This window comes from Schistocerca serialis, chromosome 5, assembly GCF_023864345.2.
Source record: "Schistocerca serialis cubense isolate TAMUIC-IGC-003099 chromosome 5, iqSchSeri2.2, whole genome shotgun sequence".
Taxonomy (NCBI): Eukaryota; Metazoa; Arthropoda; class Insecta; order Orthoptera; family Acrididae; genus Schistocerca; species Schistocerca serialis.
Genome location: NC_064642.1, coordinates 129,327,175 through 129,347,465, shown reverse-complemented (window position 1 = coordinate 129,347,465; position 20,291 = coordinate 129,327,175). Strand labels below are relative to the sequence as shown.

Here is a 20,291-nt window from a genome sequence, read left to right as displayed (position 1 = left end):
CAACTAATGAGGACTGCCATAGAGGTTAAACAAATTCAGTAACAATTTACTTTTTACTGATTTTTGAGGACCTGAGAAACAGCACTGGCAGAAGTAGCACCTAATTATCAATAATTACTACAAAACAATTGTCATAGGCATGCGAACACAGAAAATTCACATAATTCTTAAGACTGTCAGCAATATGGGTATGAACAAACTAAAGTCAAGTGTCAATAGTAGAGACTTTCAGTAAATGCTTCATTAATCAAATCCTCTTGTGGTAAATTTAGAAATTTTACAGAAATATAGAGCTATGGTTATCTAAACCACAAGAAGTAAAAGGTGAATCAACAGCTCCAACCTCAAGGTTCACAGGTATACTATAATGTATATACTATTGCACTAAAGTCAAAATTGTAATGGCTGGACCAAAAAAGGTCTGTTAATCACAAACTTTTGTTGTGCTATAATTCCCAATAAAGAATTCATATTACATTTTGATTAGATGATCATTATGACACTGAGTTCAGTTGTTGCCATTTCAGTAGTTAATTAAGTGGGAAGCTCCTCTGCAGTATTATTCCCATATAATGAGCACAGCCTTATCTTAAATACATAACAATCACTAACTCGAGGCGTTTTTCCAGAGAAATTGAAATATGCCACTGCCAAAATCCTCTTTACAAAAGGCGATAGGAAAGATGTCAAAGACTATCAATGTGTTTCACGACTGACACTATCCAAAATTTTTGAGCTGATGTATTCTACAGCATTACTCCACCTGAATAACTCTAATACCCTCGGTAAATTATACTTTGGACTTCAGAAGTGTTGCTTTACTCAGAATACCATTTACACATTCACTCACCAAATTTTGTAAGTATTAAATAACAAAATAGATCGGTTGGTATCTTCTGTCAACTATCTAAGGCATCTTGACACTCTTAATCACAGTATTCTTCTAAGTAAACTGAGGTTTTATGGGATTGATGGTATAGTCAACCAACACGTGATGTCATATCTAACAAAAAGAATGCAGAAACTTGTACTTAGTAATTCAAACAATGTAATCATGGGAGGCATTGTCAATTGGGAAGTGTCACATATGTGGGTTTCTCAAGGCTCAACCTTAGGTGCACTATTGTTGTTCGAATGTGTGAATGGTTTTCCATCTATATACAATGGTTTTCCATCTATATACAACAAGCAGAAGTAGTTCATTTTGCAGTTGACACTAGTACTTTAATCGATCCAAGCATACACAAAACAGAAGAAAGGTAAACAATGCTCTTACAAGTGCCATTGACTGATTTTTTGTGAACAGTCTCACTGTCAGTTTTAAGAAGACACAACATACTCGTGTCTGTACATCCAGAAATACTACACCAATGATATGTGTAACACATGACGAGGAAGTAAAAAGTAGGATGGAAACTTCAGTTTTTTTTTGGTGTTGATGAGAATTTATTTTGGAAAAAGCACATTTTAGAATTTCTAAAACAGCTTAGTTCAGCCTCAACTGCACTTGGAATCACTGCACATCTTGCAGAGGCACTACTCAGTAAGTTGACATATTTTGCTTATTTTCATTGAATAATGTCATATAAAGTAATGTTATGGAGTAACTCATCTTTCAGAAAGAAAGTCCCCATTGCTCAAAAAGTGCAGTAAGAACATGTGGTGGTCAACCATGATCATGTTGTAAATGATCCACTGTGTTTCAACATGAACAATGCTATACACAATAAGAATACTAGAAGAAAAAATGATAGTTTTTACACAACATTAAGGTTGTCTTTAGCACAAAAAGGGAGGGAGGGGTGCACAATGCAGCATTCAAAATTTTTACACTTGCCAATGGTATAAAACGTCTGACAGATAGCAAAGTAAAAACTAAGAAAGTTTCACCTTGACAACTCCTTTTTTCTTAGAAGAATTTCTATTATTGTAATGTGTGACAAGCGGTGGCTACAAATTACTAACTCAAATCTGTATGCTTAAACACACTTGCAAATGATCAGCTTGTAGTCATAATTATAAACTAATTTGTGATGTGAATATAGGACTCATTTCCATATTATTACGATTAATCATGCAAATGATCTGTAGAACATGAAACTAACTATATCTACAGAAATCATACATTTTTGAAAATATAATGTAATTGGATGGATAAAAAATGAAGGCAAAGGACTGGTGAGGTTTAGGAAATGGGGAGAGTTTGGAAAAGTCGCCCATATCTGGGGTCAGGGGACACTTGTCGGATGGAATGAGACAGATTTCTCCTGCCATTGCTTGTTGAGTCGATTTTTTTGTGTTTCCAATTACATTATAACTGAGTAGCAGTGTCTTTCAATCATGCCTGTCTGCAACTTGATGTGTCTTCTTTACGGTAAGTAGCAATCTATCTTTTCCTACATTGTTGATAGTCCTACTTGGAGTTTCCATTGTTTGATATAAAATGATTAAGTATTTTAACACATTCAAATGTAAAAGCTACACAACAGGTTGTAAGTTGTGAATCATATTACAGAAAGGGTGAAGGCAGCAGACCATATGCCAGGTGTCCAGCAATTCTAATAGAAAAATTTCCCTGAGTATTCCAGGCCAATTTCTGATTTTTACAGGGTCATATTGTGCTTTGTACTTAACCAAGTTTGTTTGATTTTGTGATAAAATCTACAAATTTTGTCAGTATACAGGAACATGATGGGAGCTACACTCTAAGAAAACCTTCAAATGAACATGGTTACTTTCAATTAAGAAATAAACATACCACAACCTGACAACTGAATTGTGTGTAAAACGTAATTTGAATTAAAAAATTACAGTAAAATTTGCAAAGAGACTAAGCTGCAAAGGTATTTCATTAAAAATTTACAATTTTTACAGAGAGACCTAAGACTAAAATTCAAATACAATTTGAGCAAAATGATTATTAAATGAATGGCAATAGACTAGTCTGATAAATGCATGAACATTAAATGAAGCCACAAACTGTTAGTTTTTAGTGATGCAGTACTACTTCAATCTGAGAAACTTCTTTTTCAGCACTTTCCACAAGTTCTGTTTTCGTACTACTTAGTGCAGTTAGCTTTTCTCTACTCACTTTCTTCATTCTCTCATTTTCTTTTGAGGACTTCTCACTTGCCTTTTTGTCTGTTACTGTTTCACTGTACCTATCATGTGAATTTCAAAAGCTATGTATTAACTGCTTTGTGATAGTTACAACAGCTCTGTTACATTACAAACAGTGTAAGAAAGGCTTCAGCCAAATTTTTAACCACAATGGAGCTGTCAGTTAAATCACTTTCAAGGCTGGCAATGCCACAGAAGCGACAGCAAGTAACCCTGATAAATCTCTTCACATTTTCATGTCCACTCTTGAACTCAATGACCATCATCCACAATTTATTGATGCGATTGTAATCCCCATTTTCTTTACTGACTTAACTACTAGATTTTGGAATCACTTGCAATGGCATCAGCCTCATGACCACCAAATCAATTTAAGATAGTAAGAGGTATTAATGCTATTGCTAACCACTTTTTCTCATTGTCAGTGTTAATTGCCACTTCTGTGTCTAAACATGCAGTGCCCTTCATAAAGAAATATGATAGGGGAAATTTATCCAGAATTTTGGATACCATGCTCTTCATACATATACGACACCCATCCCAGAAAGCAAAGCTTATTTCCTGATATGTCACATAGACCCAGAGCTCTCTTAGTCTACATTTACATCCATACTCCGCAAGCGGAGGGTACCTTGAGTACCTCTATCGGTTCTCCCTTCTATTCCAGTCTCGTATTGTTCATGGAAAGAAGGATTGTCGGTATGCCTCTGTGTGGGCTCTAATCTCTCTGATTTTATCCTCATGGTCTCTTCGGGAGATATACGTAGGAGGGAGCAATATACTGCTTGACTCCTCGGTGAAGGTATCTTCTCAAAACTTCAACAAAAGCCCGTACCGAGCTACTGAGCGTCTCTCCTGCAGAATCTTCCACTGGAGTTTATCTAGCATCTCCGTAATGCTTTCGCGATTACTAAATGATCCTGTAACGAAGCGCGCTGCTCTCCGTTGGATCTTCTCTATCTCTTCTATCAACCCCATATGGTACGGATCCCACACTGGTGAGCAATATTCAAGCAGTGGGCGAACAAGTGTACTGTAACCTACTTCATTTGTTTTCGGAATGCATTTCCTTAGGATTCTTCCAATGAATCTCAGCCTGGCATCTGCTTTACCGGTGATCACCTTTATATGATCATTCCATTTTAAATCACTCCTAATGCCCACTCCCAGATTATTTATGGCATTAACTGCTTCCAGTTGCTGACCTGCTATATTGTAGATAAATGATAAGGGATCTTTCTTTCTATGTATTCACAACACATTACACTTGTACACACTAAGATTCAACTGCCATTCCCTGCACCATGCGTCAATTCGCTGCAGATACTTCTGCATTTCAGTACAATTTTTCATTGTTACAACCTCTCGATATACCACAGCGTCATCGGCAAAAAGCCTCAGTGAACTTCCGATATATATATATATATATATATATATATATATATATATATATATATATATATATATATATATATATATATATATGACATGCTGCGTTCTGTTATCTAGGAACTCTTCAATCCAATCACACAATTGGTCTGATAGTCCATATGCTCTTACTTTGTTCATTAAACAACTGTGGGGAACTGTATCGAACGCCTTGCGGAAGTCAAGAAACACGGCAACTACATGGGACCCCGTGTCTATGGCCCTCCGAGTCTCGTGGACAAATAGCGCGAGCTGGGTTTCCATGATCGTCTTTTTGTAAACCCATGCGGATTCCTACAGAGTAGATTTCTAGTCTCCAGAAAAGTCATTATACTCTAACATAATACGTGTTCCAAAATTTTACAACTGATCGAAGTTAGAGATATAGGTCTATAGTTCTGCACATCTGTTCGACGTCCCTTATTGAGAACGGGGATGACCTGTGCCCTTTTCCAATCCTTTGGAATGCTACGCTCTTCTAGAGACCTACGGTACACTGCTGCAAGAAGGGGGGCAAGTTCCTTCGCGTACTCTGTGTAAAATCGAACTGGTATCCCATCAGGTCCAGCGGCCTTTCCTCTTTTGAGAGATTTTAATTGTTTCTCTATCCCCCTGTCGTCTATTTCAATATCTAGCATTTTGTCATCTGAGCAACAATCTAGAGAAGGGACTACAGTGCAGTCTTCCTCTGTGAAACAGCTTTGGAAAAAGACATTTAGTATTTCGGCCTTGAGTCTGTCATCCACTGTTTTAATACCATTTTGGTCACAGAGTGTCTGGACATTTTGTTTTGATCCACCTACCGCTTTGACGTAAGAACAAAATTTCTTAGGATTTTCTTGGCTCTGTACCTGATGTCCAGCTTCTGAGGTTGCAACTCTGCTTCTACAAACTTCTTGTTTGGCAAATTCTCTCATTAATTCTCTGACCACAGAATAGAGGGAAATACAGAGAAATGGAGTTATGGAGGCATCTGACTGAAATTTAGACAGAAACTACTCAACTCGAGCAGCCAGTCTCAAAAAAGGCGAGACGAGCTAGCAGCATCTTGCCCTTCATAGACTCACACACTACTTCATAGCTATGACACTTAGGATCCCAGTAGTGACCTTACATTTCAGTTTCATCTATTTCTGTTCCTACTTTCTTTACACACTTTTAAACATCCATTAATATTTGCTGAGTCCAGACTGACACCATTTCCTTTTGCCCCCCCACCACACCAAAAAGTGCAAAACTTCTGCAGTAAAACAGAAGTGCTTGTAATATTATTGAAATCTACACTCTGTCCCGAAGACCAAAATCATGGGACCTTCTGGATCACCTTGACCTTGAGCTTGCTTTTTGGCTCTTTCACGAATGCCTTATGAACACTGGTGTCAACCATGGACACCTGAACAATCTATCTTTTCAGATTTACCTTAGATGGGGCTGCATGGGGGAGGGGGGTGGGCCTTCCAAAAGCCAGGTGGAGGGTGGTCTCACAGCACAGAGTTGAGGGCAAAGAGTGAGAGAGAACTTCATCACGCCAATCTGAAGGCAAGGAAATGCTTCTGCCCAGAATCAAATCAGATAACATGCCTTTTCCAGGGTTTTTAAGGCAAATGCAAAAATTTTAAGTTCTCCTGAGTTTTCCAGAAAAAAAAAAATTTCACAGTGTGTTCCCTGTTTTCCAGGATGCTGGACGACCTGATATTGTATAAAAAGCAACAACATGTGTGATGGTTTTATTTAAAAGTTGACATAATTTAGAGTTCTTATAAAAGGTATCTTAAACTTTTAAGTAGTTTTTCTGATGCGGTTTTCACATTTTATGTTGTTGGTCTGTTTTTCCATATCAATGTCCGTTAAATAGAAGATGCAATTTTAAAATAATGTACATTTAGTGCAACTTTAACTCTACATAATTTTAGCTCTGTTTTCCCAATACAGCACACAGAGATACTGGAAAAAATATGCAACAAGATAACAATATAGAATTTTTGAGACACATTTCTGTAAGTAAATAGAACACATTAATAAATGTAGAACAACTGGACCAATTCTTTACAGTATCAAAGTAAAGTTTTAGGAGGAAAGTATCTTCCAGTACTTACCAACAGAAGAACTGCGAATGATGCAGTGATCCACAACAGGACTGCAATTTTCTCCAACTTCTAAACAATAATGTTTATGATGTGGAACAGTGGATGTAATATCTGGTGAAAATTTGATTGTAAGGTGTCCAGCATAAGCCTGCTTTGCTCCTTCCACAAACATTACAGTAGACTCAGATTCTCTTTCCAAAATCACTGATTCTGCAACGTTACCAGCAGCAGCTCCAATTAGAGCCACATCAGAGTCTATAACCAAAAACTCTCCACGGTATGTACCAGTGTGAAGGAATACTATGGCAGGTGACCCTTCACAACCTTCACCAGAATTGACACTACGCTCATCCGCAAAGTCTAGTGCACCTTGAACTGTATTAAAATAATTGATGCTGCGTCCTCGAAATGAAAGGTCTTGGTACCCAGGGCGAACATGCACTCCTCTATACAACTGTCTAAAGCTTTCTTTCCAAGGATTTGCGTGTTCGGAGTCCTCTGAAGAAACAAACTCGAATCGACACGGGGCAGGATTGAACAATGGAAGATCATATTCATACACACTTTGGTACAAATTTTTCCTGGAAAGACAAGAAACAACTGTGGTAACACAAGCTGAAATACAGTTACATCAAACTTGTCACAATAATATTAATCTAATAAGATGTGGAGACTGCCATTATACCTAGAATGTGCACATTCATAACCATTTACAACATATATAAAAAATAAATTTATTAACTGTCACTCACATATAGGCAGACACTTTCCTGTTTTACTTTATACTACAGAAACACAATGGTAATTTAGAAACAACGTAAAATGCAACTATAAATTGCAGTCTGCAGAGCTGAGCTTCCCAACTCTATTCATTTAAGGTTTCCATCATCTTTTTATCCCAACTCAACTTAATACGAAGGGGTGCCCAAAAGAAACCAAACTTCTTGTTAACGTATTTATACACATTTCAAGCACAAACCTTCAATCCCCTTCAAAATACTCTCCACTTGAATTAATACAGTTGTCCAATCTTTTATTCCATTTTTCAAAATGCGGCTTACATTCATCTTTTGTGATGTACTTAAGACTTTGTTTTCTTCAACTCAGCAAGATCAGCGAAACTCTTTCCTTTCATGTCTTTTCATTCTATGGAAAAAAGGTCACACAGGGCAAGGTTGGGTCAGCAAGGGGGGGGGGGGGGGGAGGGAGGAAGAGGAGGAGGAGGAGGAGGAAGGGGGGAGGGTCATACCATTTTTGGTCAAGAACTGTCATACACACAGGGCTGTGTAAGCAGGGGCACTGTCATAATGGAAAAACTCACCCAATGCCACAAAATAGGCCACTTTCACCACACACTGGTGCACAATCTTTTCAAAACTTCTAACTAGAAAGACTTGTTAACTGTCTTACGCTTCGGAACAAACACTGAATGGACGAGTCCTCTCACACTGAAAACACCTGATGAGCATTCCTGGGGCGAGGTGAACTCTAAGTCTTCCGCTGGCTTTGATTCAGAATCGTAAGCGCAGATCCAAGTTTTGTCATCTGTGATAATTTCTGAAAAAAGTTTGGATCGTTTTGGGACTCTTCTTACAAAGTGCAGCATGGTTCCACATGACCTTGTTTTCGTTCAGGAGTCAGCAGTATGGCACGAATTTGGCAGACATCATTTTCGTTTCCAGATCTTCTGTCACAATTCTGCTGCACTGAACTCCAAGTCACTCCCAACAGCACAATTTCTTCAATAGTCCATAGTCGATCTTCGTTGATTGCACAAATATTTTCAATTTTTTCATGGGTTCGGGCTGTGGAAGGACGACCAGAATGAGGTTTGTCATCAACTAATATTTCACCATTATTGAAACGGAAAAACCACTCAAACACTTGATTTTTACCCATACCATTGTCCTTGTATGCTGTTTTTAACATTCCGAGAGTTTCTGTTCCTGTTCTCCAAGGAAAAAGCAGAATTTCACCGTCACAAGCTGCTCATGAAAATCAGCCAGTGCAAAAATGACAATCACACACAACATATGTCACTATGAACTCTGTCAAACTTAGCCTTACCTTCTTCAGTAATAGCACTTCGTTTACTGTCTCTGGAATGTTCGCTCTATGCACTCTGAGCAGAAAATGTGGTAATACAAGAGCTCTACCCATCAATAAATTAGTTCAGTTTCTTTTGAGTACCTCCTGTTACAATAACCACAATCACAATAAACAAGAAAATTAAGCATCCAACAATTTCTACAAAAAATTATTACGGCATTATGGTACAATATTAAATATTGTTAAGTCTGTACAATGTTCCAGTTTATTTCAGTAATACTGCTCACCACTGTCAGACTTTTCAATGTATAATTAATGTCAAAACACATTCACACAGCATAAGAGAACAGATACTAATTTCGAAGTACCCAATTAATTTGATTATTAAATGAGGTTTATTCTCAAATTCGTCCTTTGGAAAATACATTTGCAGATTAAGATACTAATGCTGAGGTCAATGCTTTTACATTGGGTAATTTGTTAGTATAGGGATAGTCTTACATTTACAGATGAAGTTTTGACAATTAAGGACATGTGAAGATTTATTTTGGAGAATCCAGAAAGATAGTGTAGTTTTCGAGTTGAGTTTCCAAGTGTACTCGATTGGTGAGCCTTCGCCGCTACCCATTTAACCAAAAAACATCATGAGACTGTTGTCAGAGACAAGTCGACAACATAAGTGTACAAAGAAGAGCAAATAACACGAGTTCGCATACATCGCTTGCCGAAGACTTGCAGCACTGCTGCCATATGCAGATACGTTGATCATGATTGTTATACCAAAACAATGACTGATAGGTTAGCTGTTCTCCCCCCCCCCCCCCTCCCCGTGTGCGTGTGTGTGTGTGTGTGTGTGTGTGTGTGTGTGTGTGTGTGTCATTACTTTCCAAAGACTGCTGTAAATTTATTTTATTATTTAACCTCTTGTCAAAAGTGTCTAACAATTACACTGAATGACACACACACACACACACACACACACACACACACACACACACACACACACACACACACTTTTGACAAGCTACAGCGCAAACAGGACATGGGGATGAAGTGTATTCTCTTAACATCTTTCCAAAGACAAACTCTCTGAAGGAATTAAACTAGGTGCTACTGTATACCTCATTTACTGATCACATATTACTTTATTATGTTCCAAATGCCACACTTTCTACGAAATTGTGCCCCTTGCAGTTTGAGTACCGGAATTACAAGAAAAAGATTTATAAACAATCTGACTACGAACACAAATGCAGTACACCCACAGAAATATATGACAGTTAAAACCCACTCTGGATTGTTATATAAATTATTTTTTTCACCTGAAAATAAGGGGAACAGAAAGTTGTTTGCATATGAATTGGGCACCTGCACAATGAGGATAGAAAAGAACATAAACATTCAATAAGGAAACTGCTACCAATTTTAATACCAGTAGGCACTTATACTCTTTGGTTTATATTCTCCTCCTCGTCAAAGGAATTAATAATTCAGAATCTCAGATTCAATATAAATGTTACAGAAAATTGCAGTTTTATTAACTAGCATGACATTTCATAACACGATAACCATAAATAACTGTTTTATTCAAACTAGGTCTACAATTATTGCACACTGCACTGAAAACAAAAATGCAGCTGCATACAATTAAAATAAATATTGTAGAAATAATCGTTCAGAATGAATTTTTAATTTATAAAATAAACATACCAAAGTTCGTTGTCATTTGCTATTGTCTGGAAGCGCTTGCAAACCTGGCTAACACGACACAAATCCTGTTCTAGCAGGTAGCTGAATATCGTTAACAGTACCTCATCTGGGAGCTCATACTGTAGATAGTGTGCTGCTGAGGTTGTGCATTCTGCATAAGAGAAGTTCACAATTATAGATTATGCTGATACATTAACAGATGTATTAATAAGTGTGATCAGTTTAGAAAATTAAACAAATAACATCTAACATACACAAACAATGGCTCTATTGAACTCCCAATGGCTGTTAGACCAATTAAAATAGGGCACAAAAAATTTCATAGGGCAAGGCTTAAACATACTGCTACAGGCATCACAACAAACATAAAAATATCCCAAATTACAGACTGAAAATGTTTTCTCTCACACCCACACCCACACACAGTCATAGCCTTCAGGTCCGCCGAAAGCTGAGATACCACCCTTCGGCTTTTTTGTTCTTAACGTAACTGTATTGTGTTAAGTCACTGGGTGCAGCATGTTTGAAATGGATTCTTCGCAGATGATATCGTGGAGTAACGCGGTGACACACTTTAATGAGGGATGTCAATGTTTCTCAGTTTGTTTTGTTGCCTTGTCTGTGAGTTATTTTAATGTAGTGAATTTTGGCTATTGGTTGGTTCTCAGTTTTGAAATTGTCAGAGTGTGTTGATAATAGTTTGAAAGTTATTTTTTTGGGTTTTCGTTTGGTACTACGTACAGATCTTACAACAAAATTTAGCAAGTGTTTTTTGGTAGGGTAGTCAATATGTTTCTTTGTGCTGCTAATTTTGAGAAGTGGATACCAAAATTTATGTTGGAGTAGGCACTTTTTAATGATTTTGCATATTTTGTCTGTATTAGTAGTCGAAGCTCATATTTAGTAGTTTATAGTGGTGAGTATCAAGGAGTGTTGTTATTTTTGTCTCACTAGATTTTGATAATGCTTAGTTCTGCTAGTTGTGGATTGCTGGTATCATGGGTTTTGTCTGAGCTATACAGGTTAAGTGAAAATAGAGGGACCAGCTTTTCGTGTTGGGGTATTGCTGTCTTCATTTGAGCTACATAAAACAAGCAAAATGTATGATACTAATGGTATGTTTTTTGCATTTTTGGTTGGGTTGGTTACTGTTGATTTCACGTAGTATGTTATTTTTGAGTGTATACTTCTTTGGAATGATGTTGCTCACTGCCACATATTTAGTTTGCCCTCATCCAAAACTCCCTACCACCCACAGTTGTCCTGTTAGTTCCATTTTATTGCTAGAGTTAGAACATTTCATGTGTTATCGGTGTTTGTTCATGGGTGTAATGAATGATGTAAGGGCTGCCATACTGAATACACTTTAAGTAGGGAAGCCAACCATCTCGATAATGCCACATGTCAAAGCAGACAGGTGGTATACCATTTTTCGGTATTATATGTATCAGCTACCGATCTCCATCAGAAGTGGTCCATGCTGCCACATTTACACTATGATTTTTCACTATAGTTTGAATTAGGCTGTGTTATTTTAAAGTCATTCCTCGATTATGGGTGCAACATTTGTACTATTTACATTTAAGAATTAACACGAAACTAAAAAACAGGCAGACCTGACAATAACATTATAGGCCTATACAGTGAGTCTGATCATGAATGAGAGCTGTGTTTATTTACCACCAAAGAAAGGAACAGGAAGTGTTATGGACATAAAAACTTACTACTCATTGAATGATCCTTCATAACAAAAGGTCCCCCTAGTATTTATTATATAGCACAAATAGAAATTGTGAGACAACTATCTCAGGGCCTAAACGAGAAACTATTTATAAATTGTAACAAACACTGATGAGGCAATGAAATTATAAAAATGAAACATCAACTGTTTGATAAAGAGTATAGAATTTTATGATAGGCTTTGTCCTTTCCTGCACCAAAATGGCTCTTTTCGCAAGAATTATTCCTGCTACCAACACTCATTCATAGATTACCATTCAGGTGATGCTTTCAATGCTTTTAAAGATTTTCAAAATATTGTTTGTAAATTAATGTTGAATACTTACGATCATATGATACTGAACAGTTCCGCCTCGGCCTTTTGCGAGCTGGCAGCATGGAAGCAGTGTAACTATTAGCAGTCGATACAGTGGAAGACGCTGCCATACTTGTACTTGTTGAAGGTTCATGGTGAGGAGGGGATTTTCTACGTAGGTCGTACGGGGACTGATGGCTAGTAGTGCCATTGTTTACACTAGATGAACTTGTGTTTCCAGCAGACGCCGCAGAGGCTGAGCTGCCGGCAGCATTTGATCCAGTCACTGTGGATGCACTCGAAGCACCACCAGCACCTGGTATATTCTGGTTTGGCACATGACACTGGAGTTCACATGGGTCTGCTAAAGAAACAAAGAACAAAGAGCAATGAGTATGATAATACTGTATACAACTGGAGAGTAATTTAACAATCAATCTCCCCCCCCCCCCCCCCCCCCCCCGTGTGTGTGTGTGTGTGTGTGTGTGTGTGTGTGTGTGTGTGTCCCCACATTGTTTACACAATTTGTTGCAACAACACAAATATCAAATGTTTTATTGTTAATGATCCATCTTTGTACTCTTCGCTATTCTTTACATATCTCATCTCTTTTTCCATTTTAAACTTGTCTGCAAGCTGGGCTAGTGTGTGATGCTAGACACCCCCAAGCCACTTGAAGTCTCAGTTGTGACACACCAATCTGTAGTGTAGCCCAAGGCTAGGTTACATTGGAAGGTCACATTTCGGTTGAGAGTTGGTGAAGCCAGTAAATTTGAATGCCAAAATAGAGATTGTGGTAACCAACTGACCAGTGGCTTAACATAATGTTCACACTTGTGCTATGATTAAATGCACTTTGTCATACTTAATGCTTTTTTCGTCATCAGAAGAAGAACTGCAAGAGGTAGGCCTATACTCAGAAAATATATTAGATAATGGACAAGTCTCCACTGAGTATTTTGATGCACAAAGTGCCATCCTCTCCCCAATGCAATGGGGAGAGTATGGCACTATATAATTTTTTCATTCCAAGATGTACTGCTCCACTGCTTGTTTTCTCATGTAGTACAGCAATTAAATCAATGGCCAATTGACTAAATTACTGGCCTAGTGTGATCCAGACTTTGTGTCAAGATTTACCAGTACAGCCAAATGAAATTAACCTGAACATTATTTTATTGGTGCTTGAAAACTGTTGTCACATAGTAAATCATTTGAAGGAATACAGAAAGCTGCCATTTTTTTTCTAAATTACTTATGCAGATGTGTGTTTTGGGATTTCACCTACTTTCAATCGACTTTACAGCACTATCTGCATATTTGTCATGACGGTACCAAAGGAAAAATTGAACTAGAACAGGATGAGAGAGAAAAACTGTGGTGAGGACAATAATTGTGCTCAATCCTCACTATACCCTCTCATCCTGGGGTCTGAATAACCTACCTCTCTCCTTCCCAAGAAAGGAACTCTTAGTTCTGAAAGCTAGGTAGTATGTTACTTCTACTTATGTATGAGTTTATGAACAATACTAAGCATTTCATCATTTTGAAGATTAAGTAGTGTACATCAATTGTCTATAATTTGTCCATATTTCTCAATGTGACCATTCCATTCTGAATACCACAGTCAATGAACTGACACGTCTGTAACCAAGTCAAACGAAAATGGTAAGAAGCTTGAAACATCTTACGTACAAAGTTAAGATATTGTGCCCCCACCATTTTAAACACAATACACAGCACATTATCTGAACAAAAAACTGTGCCACAGAGTTGGAATAAAACAAAGGTCACTGCATCTATGAGAAGAGTAGCAGAAGTGATCCACAGAAATACAATGGTACGACTCACAACTTGCATTAAATGTTCAGAAACGTAAAACTTTGCAGCTTAGAAAATTAGTAAACTGTGGACACATCAATGAGTTACTGATGGAATCAATCAACAAATGCAAGTATTCGAGTTTAAGAATTTGTTGGAAGGTCATTATGAAATGGAATGACAACCCAGGAGACCAGTTACAAAACAGATTGTGATGTTATACTAAATATAACTAATAACTAACAAGATACTACTGAATGCAAATAAATAATGGCAGCATAAATGATTTATTTTTTAATTTGCGAGAGACACTGAATTATTGAAACATCTGAAGTTATGTGAGGACTCTAGGAACACATTACAGCTCCTCATGTATCTGTTTCATATACACAGTGAAGATCACATTAGGCAAGTGATACTACGCAGGCACACATTTAACCATCTTTCCACACTACATATAACAATGAATAAAGCCAATGTTTTACAATGGGAAGTACCCTATGTCAGGTGTGTTACAGTAGTTTGCATAATATGGACACATATATAGTGCCAGTTTCTGTATTTCTTCAAGAGATGAAATGATGGTACATAAATCTGATTTATTCACCACTGTTACTTTCAAACAAAACAATGAAAAGCTGGCACACACCTTGCGCAATGAACTCTTTAAAACTACAGGGCATCACTTTTGACAGTAATTGCTTAGCATTTCCAGAAAACCACTACCATTATCTATTATACAAAATCAAACATCCAGTGGCAGTGTATAACAATTACAAATGAGATATATAACAATATTAAGATTTGCTCTAATGGCATTGCACACAGAACATACAGGTGAGTTGTGAGGTTTTTGCGATTTGCAGAACGCTGGGTCTTATTAGACGAAACATGGTTCCCAATAAATATGGGAATGAAATCGTTAACAAAAAGTTGATGTTTAATACATGAACGTTAACGATCCATAGGATGGGCTTTTTTTCTTATATAACAACGAAAGAAACAAATCAGCTGGCCATATCTACAATGCAAACATAACATCCTTCATCAGAGCAACACGCGTTCACACACAAAACAATCTTCTTGCTGCTGATCACAACACTACAATACATAAGTTTGCTCTGCGGTGGACAATTAAATATATGTACGATTGTGATACGACTTAAGTGGCGATTAGAGCACAATCCGGATCCGAAAGTTTATGAGTATTACAATATACGAAACATATTCGGCAATGAAACTGACAATGAGTACCGTTCAATGTAGAATTAAGAGCTGGTAAGTATACTCTCACATAATTCCAACCAGTTTTGCCAAAGCCATTCACTCCTTCCCCCTGACGTCCACCGGAACGGTTCACAAAAACGATACATCTTACATACGGATAAACGGCAGACTCGCAAAATATGTAATTTGACATTGCATAGAGATATGGTAATTTCTTCCAGTCTTCTTTAAAATTACTTTAATGAAACTAAAACGCACATTATATGTTGAAGGCCCTATACATCTAATATGTTGCAAAACGATTACACATAGTGATCACACACAAAACTGATAAGCTGTCAATAGGTACGGACATGGGCCTGGGACGAGTCCAAGCATTTCAGTTCTGGCAGAGAACAGCAGTCTTCTCTTACCTGAGCTCGCTCTTGACGGTAGAGGAATGCGGTTTGCATTTTTTCTTCTCGATCTCCGAACGTAAGAACGAGAAGAGGTGAAAGAAGCACTCGGCATTTTAAAATATCCTTGTAATTCTGCAGCAGAAAATCCTAAACAAAGGATACCCTTCCATCAGTACTGGCAGCCATTTTCTTATTCCTAAGGCAGACTAACGAATGGCGAATAGGAAAGCTTCAAGGAGTCACGTGACAGCGTAGAATAGCAGTATGGAGGATAGAAGAATGAAAGAATACGCATGTATATCGTCTATAGTGGCATGTTTTCTTTTGTCAGTCGTTTATGTCGCTAGTTTATATGTCTGGAATTCCCCACATAACAGGTCTGTGCTTCGATTTCATGATGTCTTTTGTGAAATATTTTATCTGCTAATCATTAACTATTAAGTCGTCTGCACAATGATTACACGTGACGCTGTTGCCAAATGTATTTGAAAAATGTCACCGAGTCCATAAATTTCGGATTTACGCCCGTATTTTATCGTCAGCATATCGAATTTCAGGCAACTTTTAATTTCTTTTTTTCTACATTGTTACAGAGACCACCCATCGACCATAAAGAAAAGATTCTTAAGCGTTTTCATAATGATGTTCGTATCCCCGCTATTTTTATATAGCTTTTCCAGAGAAGGAATTTTAAAAAAGGTAAATAAAAATATAAGAGGAAAAAATATATGAAAGCCAGATGAAAACCATAAAAACTGGCGAAAGACTTCAGTGATTAGACTCATATTCGAGGGGTGTTAAAGGTATCAAATGATAATGTAAGGTATTCGAAAAAGCAACTGGAAAGAAAGAAAATTAAAGCACAAGAGTTAACTAACTCATTGAAGGCATATATTTTTCTGCTGTACCTCAACATTGAAGAAATTGAATAATCGATAGATGTAACAGCCTACAAGACAACTAGAAACTTTCTGAAATCTTTTGATTGGCACTTGTGGCATTATTATATTATAAATATGACTATATGTGCTGATGAGAAATAGTAAAATTACTGTTTTCTGGCGCTCTCACCTCTACTTAAAGCCAATGAAAATTCTTACTATTACAAACTTAACACAGTGTTATACAGATTTCTGCTACAATGTCGAAATGAACATTGATATTTGTGAAGTGCAGTCCAAAGCATAGTTTTAATGTTGCTCAGTCTTTATTTGTTGCAAAAAATGTGCTAGGAATTCTTACTGTGAGTTACGTTTTTCTGTCAAAACAGGCGCTGATAAGCATTGAAATTCAAATCTTTAAATTCCAGGCTTCAATATGGGAACTTCTGGGATTAAGGTGGCAAGGCCTTTTTCCTGCTGCAGTTATTCCACTCTTGTTAACAATGCTTCTCTTCCTTGGACCAATATGCATGCAAGGTTTCAGTGGACTGTGGAAGCTCTATGCAGGTTGGTATTGGTTTTTAGTTGATTGTTATCTATAGACTTTAAAAGTCTTCATATCTGCTAACGCATACTGCAAACAATAAAATGCACAGCACCAGTCTTTGGTGTTCCTTATTTCTTCGTTTTCAACAATTTTGTCTTCATGTTTTGATTATTACTATGTAATAGTTTAGTTTCAGTTAGTTAGTATTATTTTAATTTGCAAAGGATATAAAAATACATGAATAAATTCATGGACCTTGTTGTTGGTGGGGAGGCTTGCGTGCCTCAGCGATACAGATAGCCGTACCATAGGTGCAACCACAATGGGTGGGTATCTGTTGAGAGGCCAGACAAACGCGTGGTTCCTGAAGAGGGGCAGCAGCCCTTTCAGTAGTTGCAGGGGCAACAGTCTGGATGATTGACTGATCTGGCCTTGTAACACTAACCAAAATGGTTAGGGGACTACTCAACAGGACATTGTTATCAGGAGAAAGAAAACTGGCGTTCTACGGATCAGAGCGTGGAATGTCAGATCCCTTAATCGGGCAGGTAGGTTAGAAAATTTAACAATGAGCCAATCATCATCTTTGCAGTCCACATCTACCAAATGTAAATGAGATGAAGCTCCTGATTCAAAGACCCTCCCAGCTGTACCATGATTCCTCGTGGTTTCACATACTGAAGATGGCCAGTCCTTTGCAACGGTAAATCCTTTTCTTATTCAGAAAGGTGTTGATGCAATTTCCAGCCCTGTGAAATCCTGCTCTTGTTTACTTAATGGCACTTTGCTTTTGGAGACTACCTCTGATTCTTAAGCACAACAACTGTTTTTCACTTTGTTTCTGTACGGCTATCCTGTTCGTGTTGAGGCCCATGAACTCTGAATTCTTCCCATGGTGTTATTTACACTAGGCTATGCGAAGGTCTGACTGAGACAGAAATCCAAACGTACCTCTGAGCAGGGTGTCATATCCACCCATCAGGATATGAAAAAGGTAGATACGTCCTTAGTGCCCACACACACTCTTTTTCTCACCTTTGATAGAGCGGTGCTTCCATCCAATATCAAAGCAGGCTATGAAGTTACCACATTTTGACCGTACATTCCAAACCCAATGTGCTGCTGCCAGTGTCATTGTTTCAACCACACTCCAATGTCTTGTCGACCCCCAGCCAAATGTGTAACCCATGGTAGGGATGTGAATGAGGACAATCATCCACCTCCCCCTCTCCAGTCTATCAACTGCAATTGTGACCATGCTGCCTCCTCTCGAGATTATCCTGTGTATCTCAATGAGCGGGCTGTCCAGAAAATCCAGGTAAAGGAAAAGTGTCTTACCCGGTCACTCGCAAGTTACTGGCTAGTCACAAGCCCTGTGTTCTACCATCTGGCACTTACAGTACTGTTCTTGCTACATCCTGCTCCATGGAGGACATGGTCACATATCACGTAGACATGCGACCTCAAATTCAGCAATGTGGTTGTGAAATTGCCCAGCTTCACGTTAGCATTGCTGTCTCATCGTCCAGCTGTGCAACAAGCCACCAAACGTTTGCCTTCTGGGGCGAAGTCACCTACTACACAACCAGCAGGCTAGAAAGGACAGAAGGAATAGTCCCATGAAGACTTCCTGTGTCCCTGCAGCCAACAAACATATGAGTCTTCCTCTGCCAACCGGAAAGGCTTCAAGAAGTCAAACAACGGCAAATGCTCTTCTTGTTTGCTGGCTTTGAGATCCTCTTCGGCGGTCATACCACGTGATACCCTAGCCCGGCCGACCTCTGTGTAGCCAGTGCGCACTGCCAGCCGTTTTTCTGCCCGGGACTTTGCAGATCAACAGAGGGAGAATGCCGATGCCTCTGTAGATCTCGTGGAGCAGGATCCTCTAGCCTCTGTGCCCTGTAGCAGTGAGTCTTTGAAGGCTGGCACACGGCAGCCACTGAGGTGACACCCCTTCATTTTTTCCCTCCTCTCCTTTCCATGTTATGGCTGCCCTTCAATGGAACATTCGTGACCTTCGATCAAACAAAGAATGTGTATGGTTGCTCTTAGAATCGCAGTGTCCGCTTGTTCTCTGCCTCCAGGAAATGAAATTGCATCCTCACAACCGCTTTGAGCTCTCGCATTTCTTCCCAGTCCATTTTGACCTTCTCCCTCAGGATGCTGCTCGTATGGGATGACATTCATAGTCAACCCATCTTCCTGACTACCTGGCCTCAACCTATTGCAGTTCGCCTTTTCCTTTCTCACTTGACGTTTTCCCTTTGTACCATTTATATCGCTCTATCATTCGATGTCACCTGGACAGATTCCTCCAGCTTATTGAGCAGCTACCTCACCCCTTTCTGCTGCTCGGTGACTTGAATGTGCACCATCCCCTTTGGGGTTCTCCCAGAACCTGTCCAGGAGGTGCCATCTTGGGTGATAAATCAACTTATCATCCTGTGTCTTAACATAGGAGCATCCATGGTCCTTTCAGACTCCACACACACCTATTCCCATTTGGATCTTTCTGCACTGTTTAGCTTGCCCAACATCTCAAGTGGTACATTCTCTCTGACACATACTCGAGCGACCATTTCTCGTGTGCTGTCCGTTTACTGACTCCTACCCCAACTACATGCACACACAAATGGTAGCTTACTAAGGCCGGCTTGAGGCTTTACTCCTCCCTGATGACCATCAATGAACAACATTTCTCCAGTTGTGATGACCAGGTAGAATATCTTGCAAACATTACTGTTAAGGCTGCAGAACATTCCATCCCTCACACTTCTTTACCATGCTGTGTCCTGATCCCTTGGTGGACTGAGGCGTGCCATGATGCAATCACGCACAGAGACGTGCTCTCCACATTTTTAACCATCATCCTAAGATGGCAGACTGCATTCATTATAAAAAGTTGCTTGCACAGTATCGTCACGTTCTGTGGGATGGCAAAAAAAAGCTAGCTGGATTTCATTCACTAGTTGTTTTAACAGATCCACT

At 38.6% G+C, this 20,291-nt stretch overlaps 2 protein-coding genes across 3 annotated transcripts in view; one reads left to right on the top strand and one right to left on the bottom strand.

Moving 5' to 3' along the window:
* LOC126481484 (F-box only protein 11) overlaps nt 1–16,068 on the bottom strand; it is a 57,792-nt gene extending 41,724 nt beyond the window's left edge. The window contains exons 1-4 of one of the 2 annotated variants that reach the window (XM_050105265.1): nt 15,891–16,068; nt 12,461–12,793; nt 10,395–10,545; nt 6,645–7,216 (exon numbers count right to left, since the gene is read on the bottom strand). In XM_050105265.1, the coding sequence (XP_049961222.1) occupies nt 6,645–7,216; nt 10,395–10,545; nt 12,461–12,793; nt 15,891–15,987 (1,153 nt within the window). In that variant the 5' untranslated portion in view covers nt 15,988–16,068. Of the gene's footprint in view, nt 1–6,644; nt 7,217–10,394; nt 10,546–12,460; nt 12,794–15,504; nt 15,755–15,890 lie in introns of those variants that run through there. The other variant, XM_050105264.1, reaches the window with a different exon arrangement.
* A 38-nt stretch (nt 16,069–16,106) lies between these two features.
* Nucleotides 16,107–20,291, top strand: part of LOC126481485 (CAAX prenyl protease 2) — a 71,338-nt gene continuing 67,153 nt past the window's right edge. Inside the window, exons 1-3 of the mRNA XM_050105266.1 lie at nt 16,107–16,252; nt 16,469–16,574; nt 17,185–17,323. Of these exons, the coding sequence (XP_049961223.1) occupies nt 16,140–16,252; nt 16,469–16,574; nt 17,185–17,323 (358 nt within the window). The 5' untranslated portion in view covers nt 16,107–16,139. The remainder of the gene's footprint in view (nt 16,253–16,468; nt 16,575–17,184; nt 17,324–20,291) is intronic.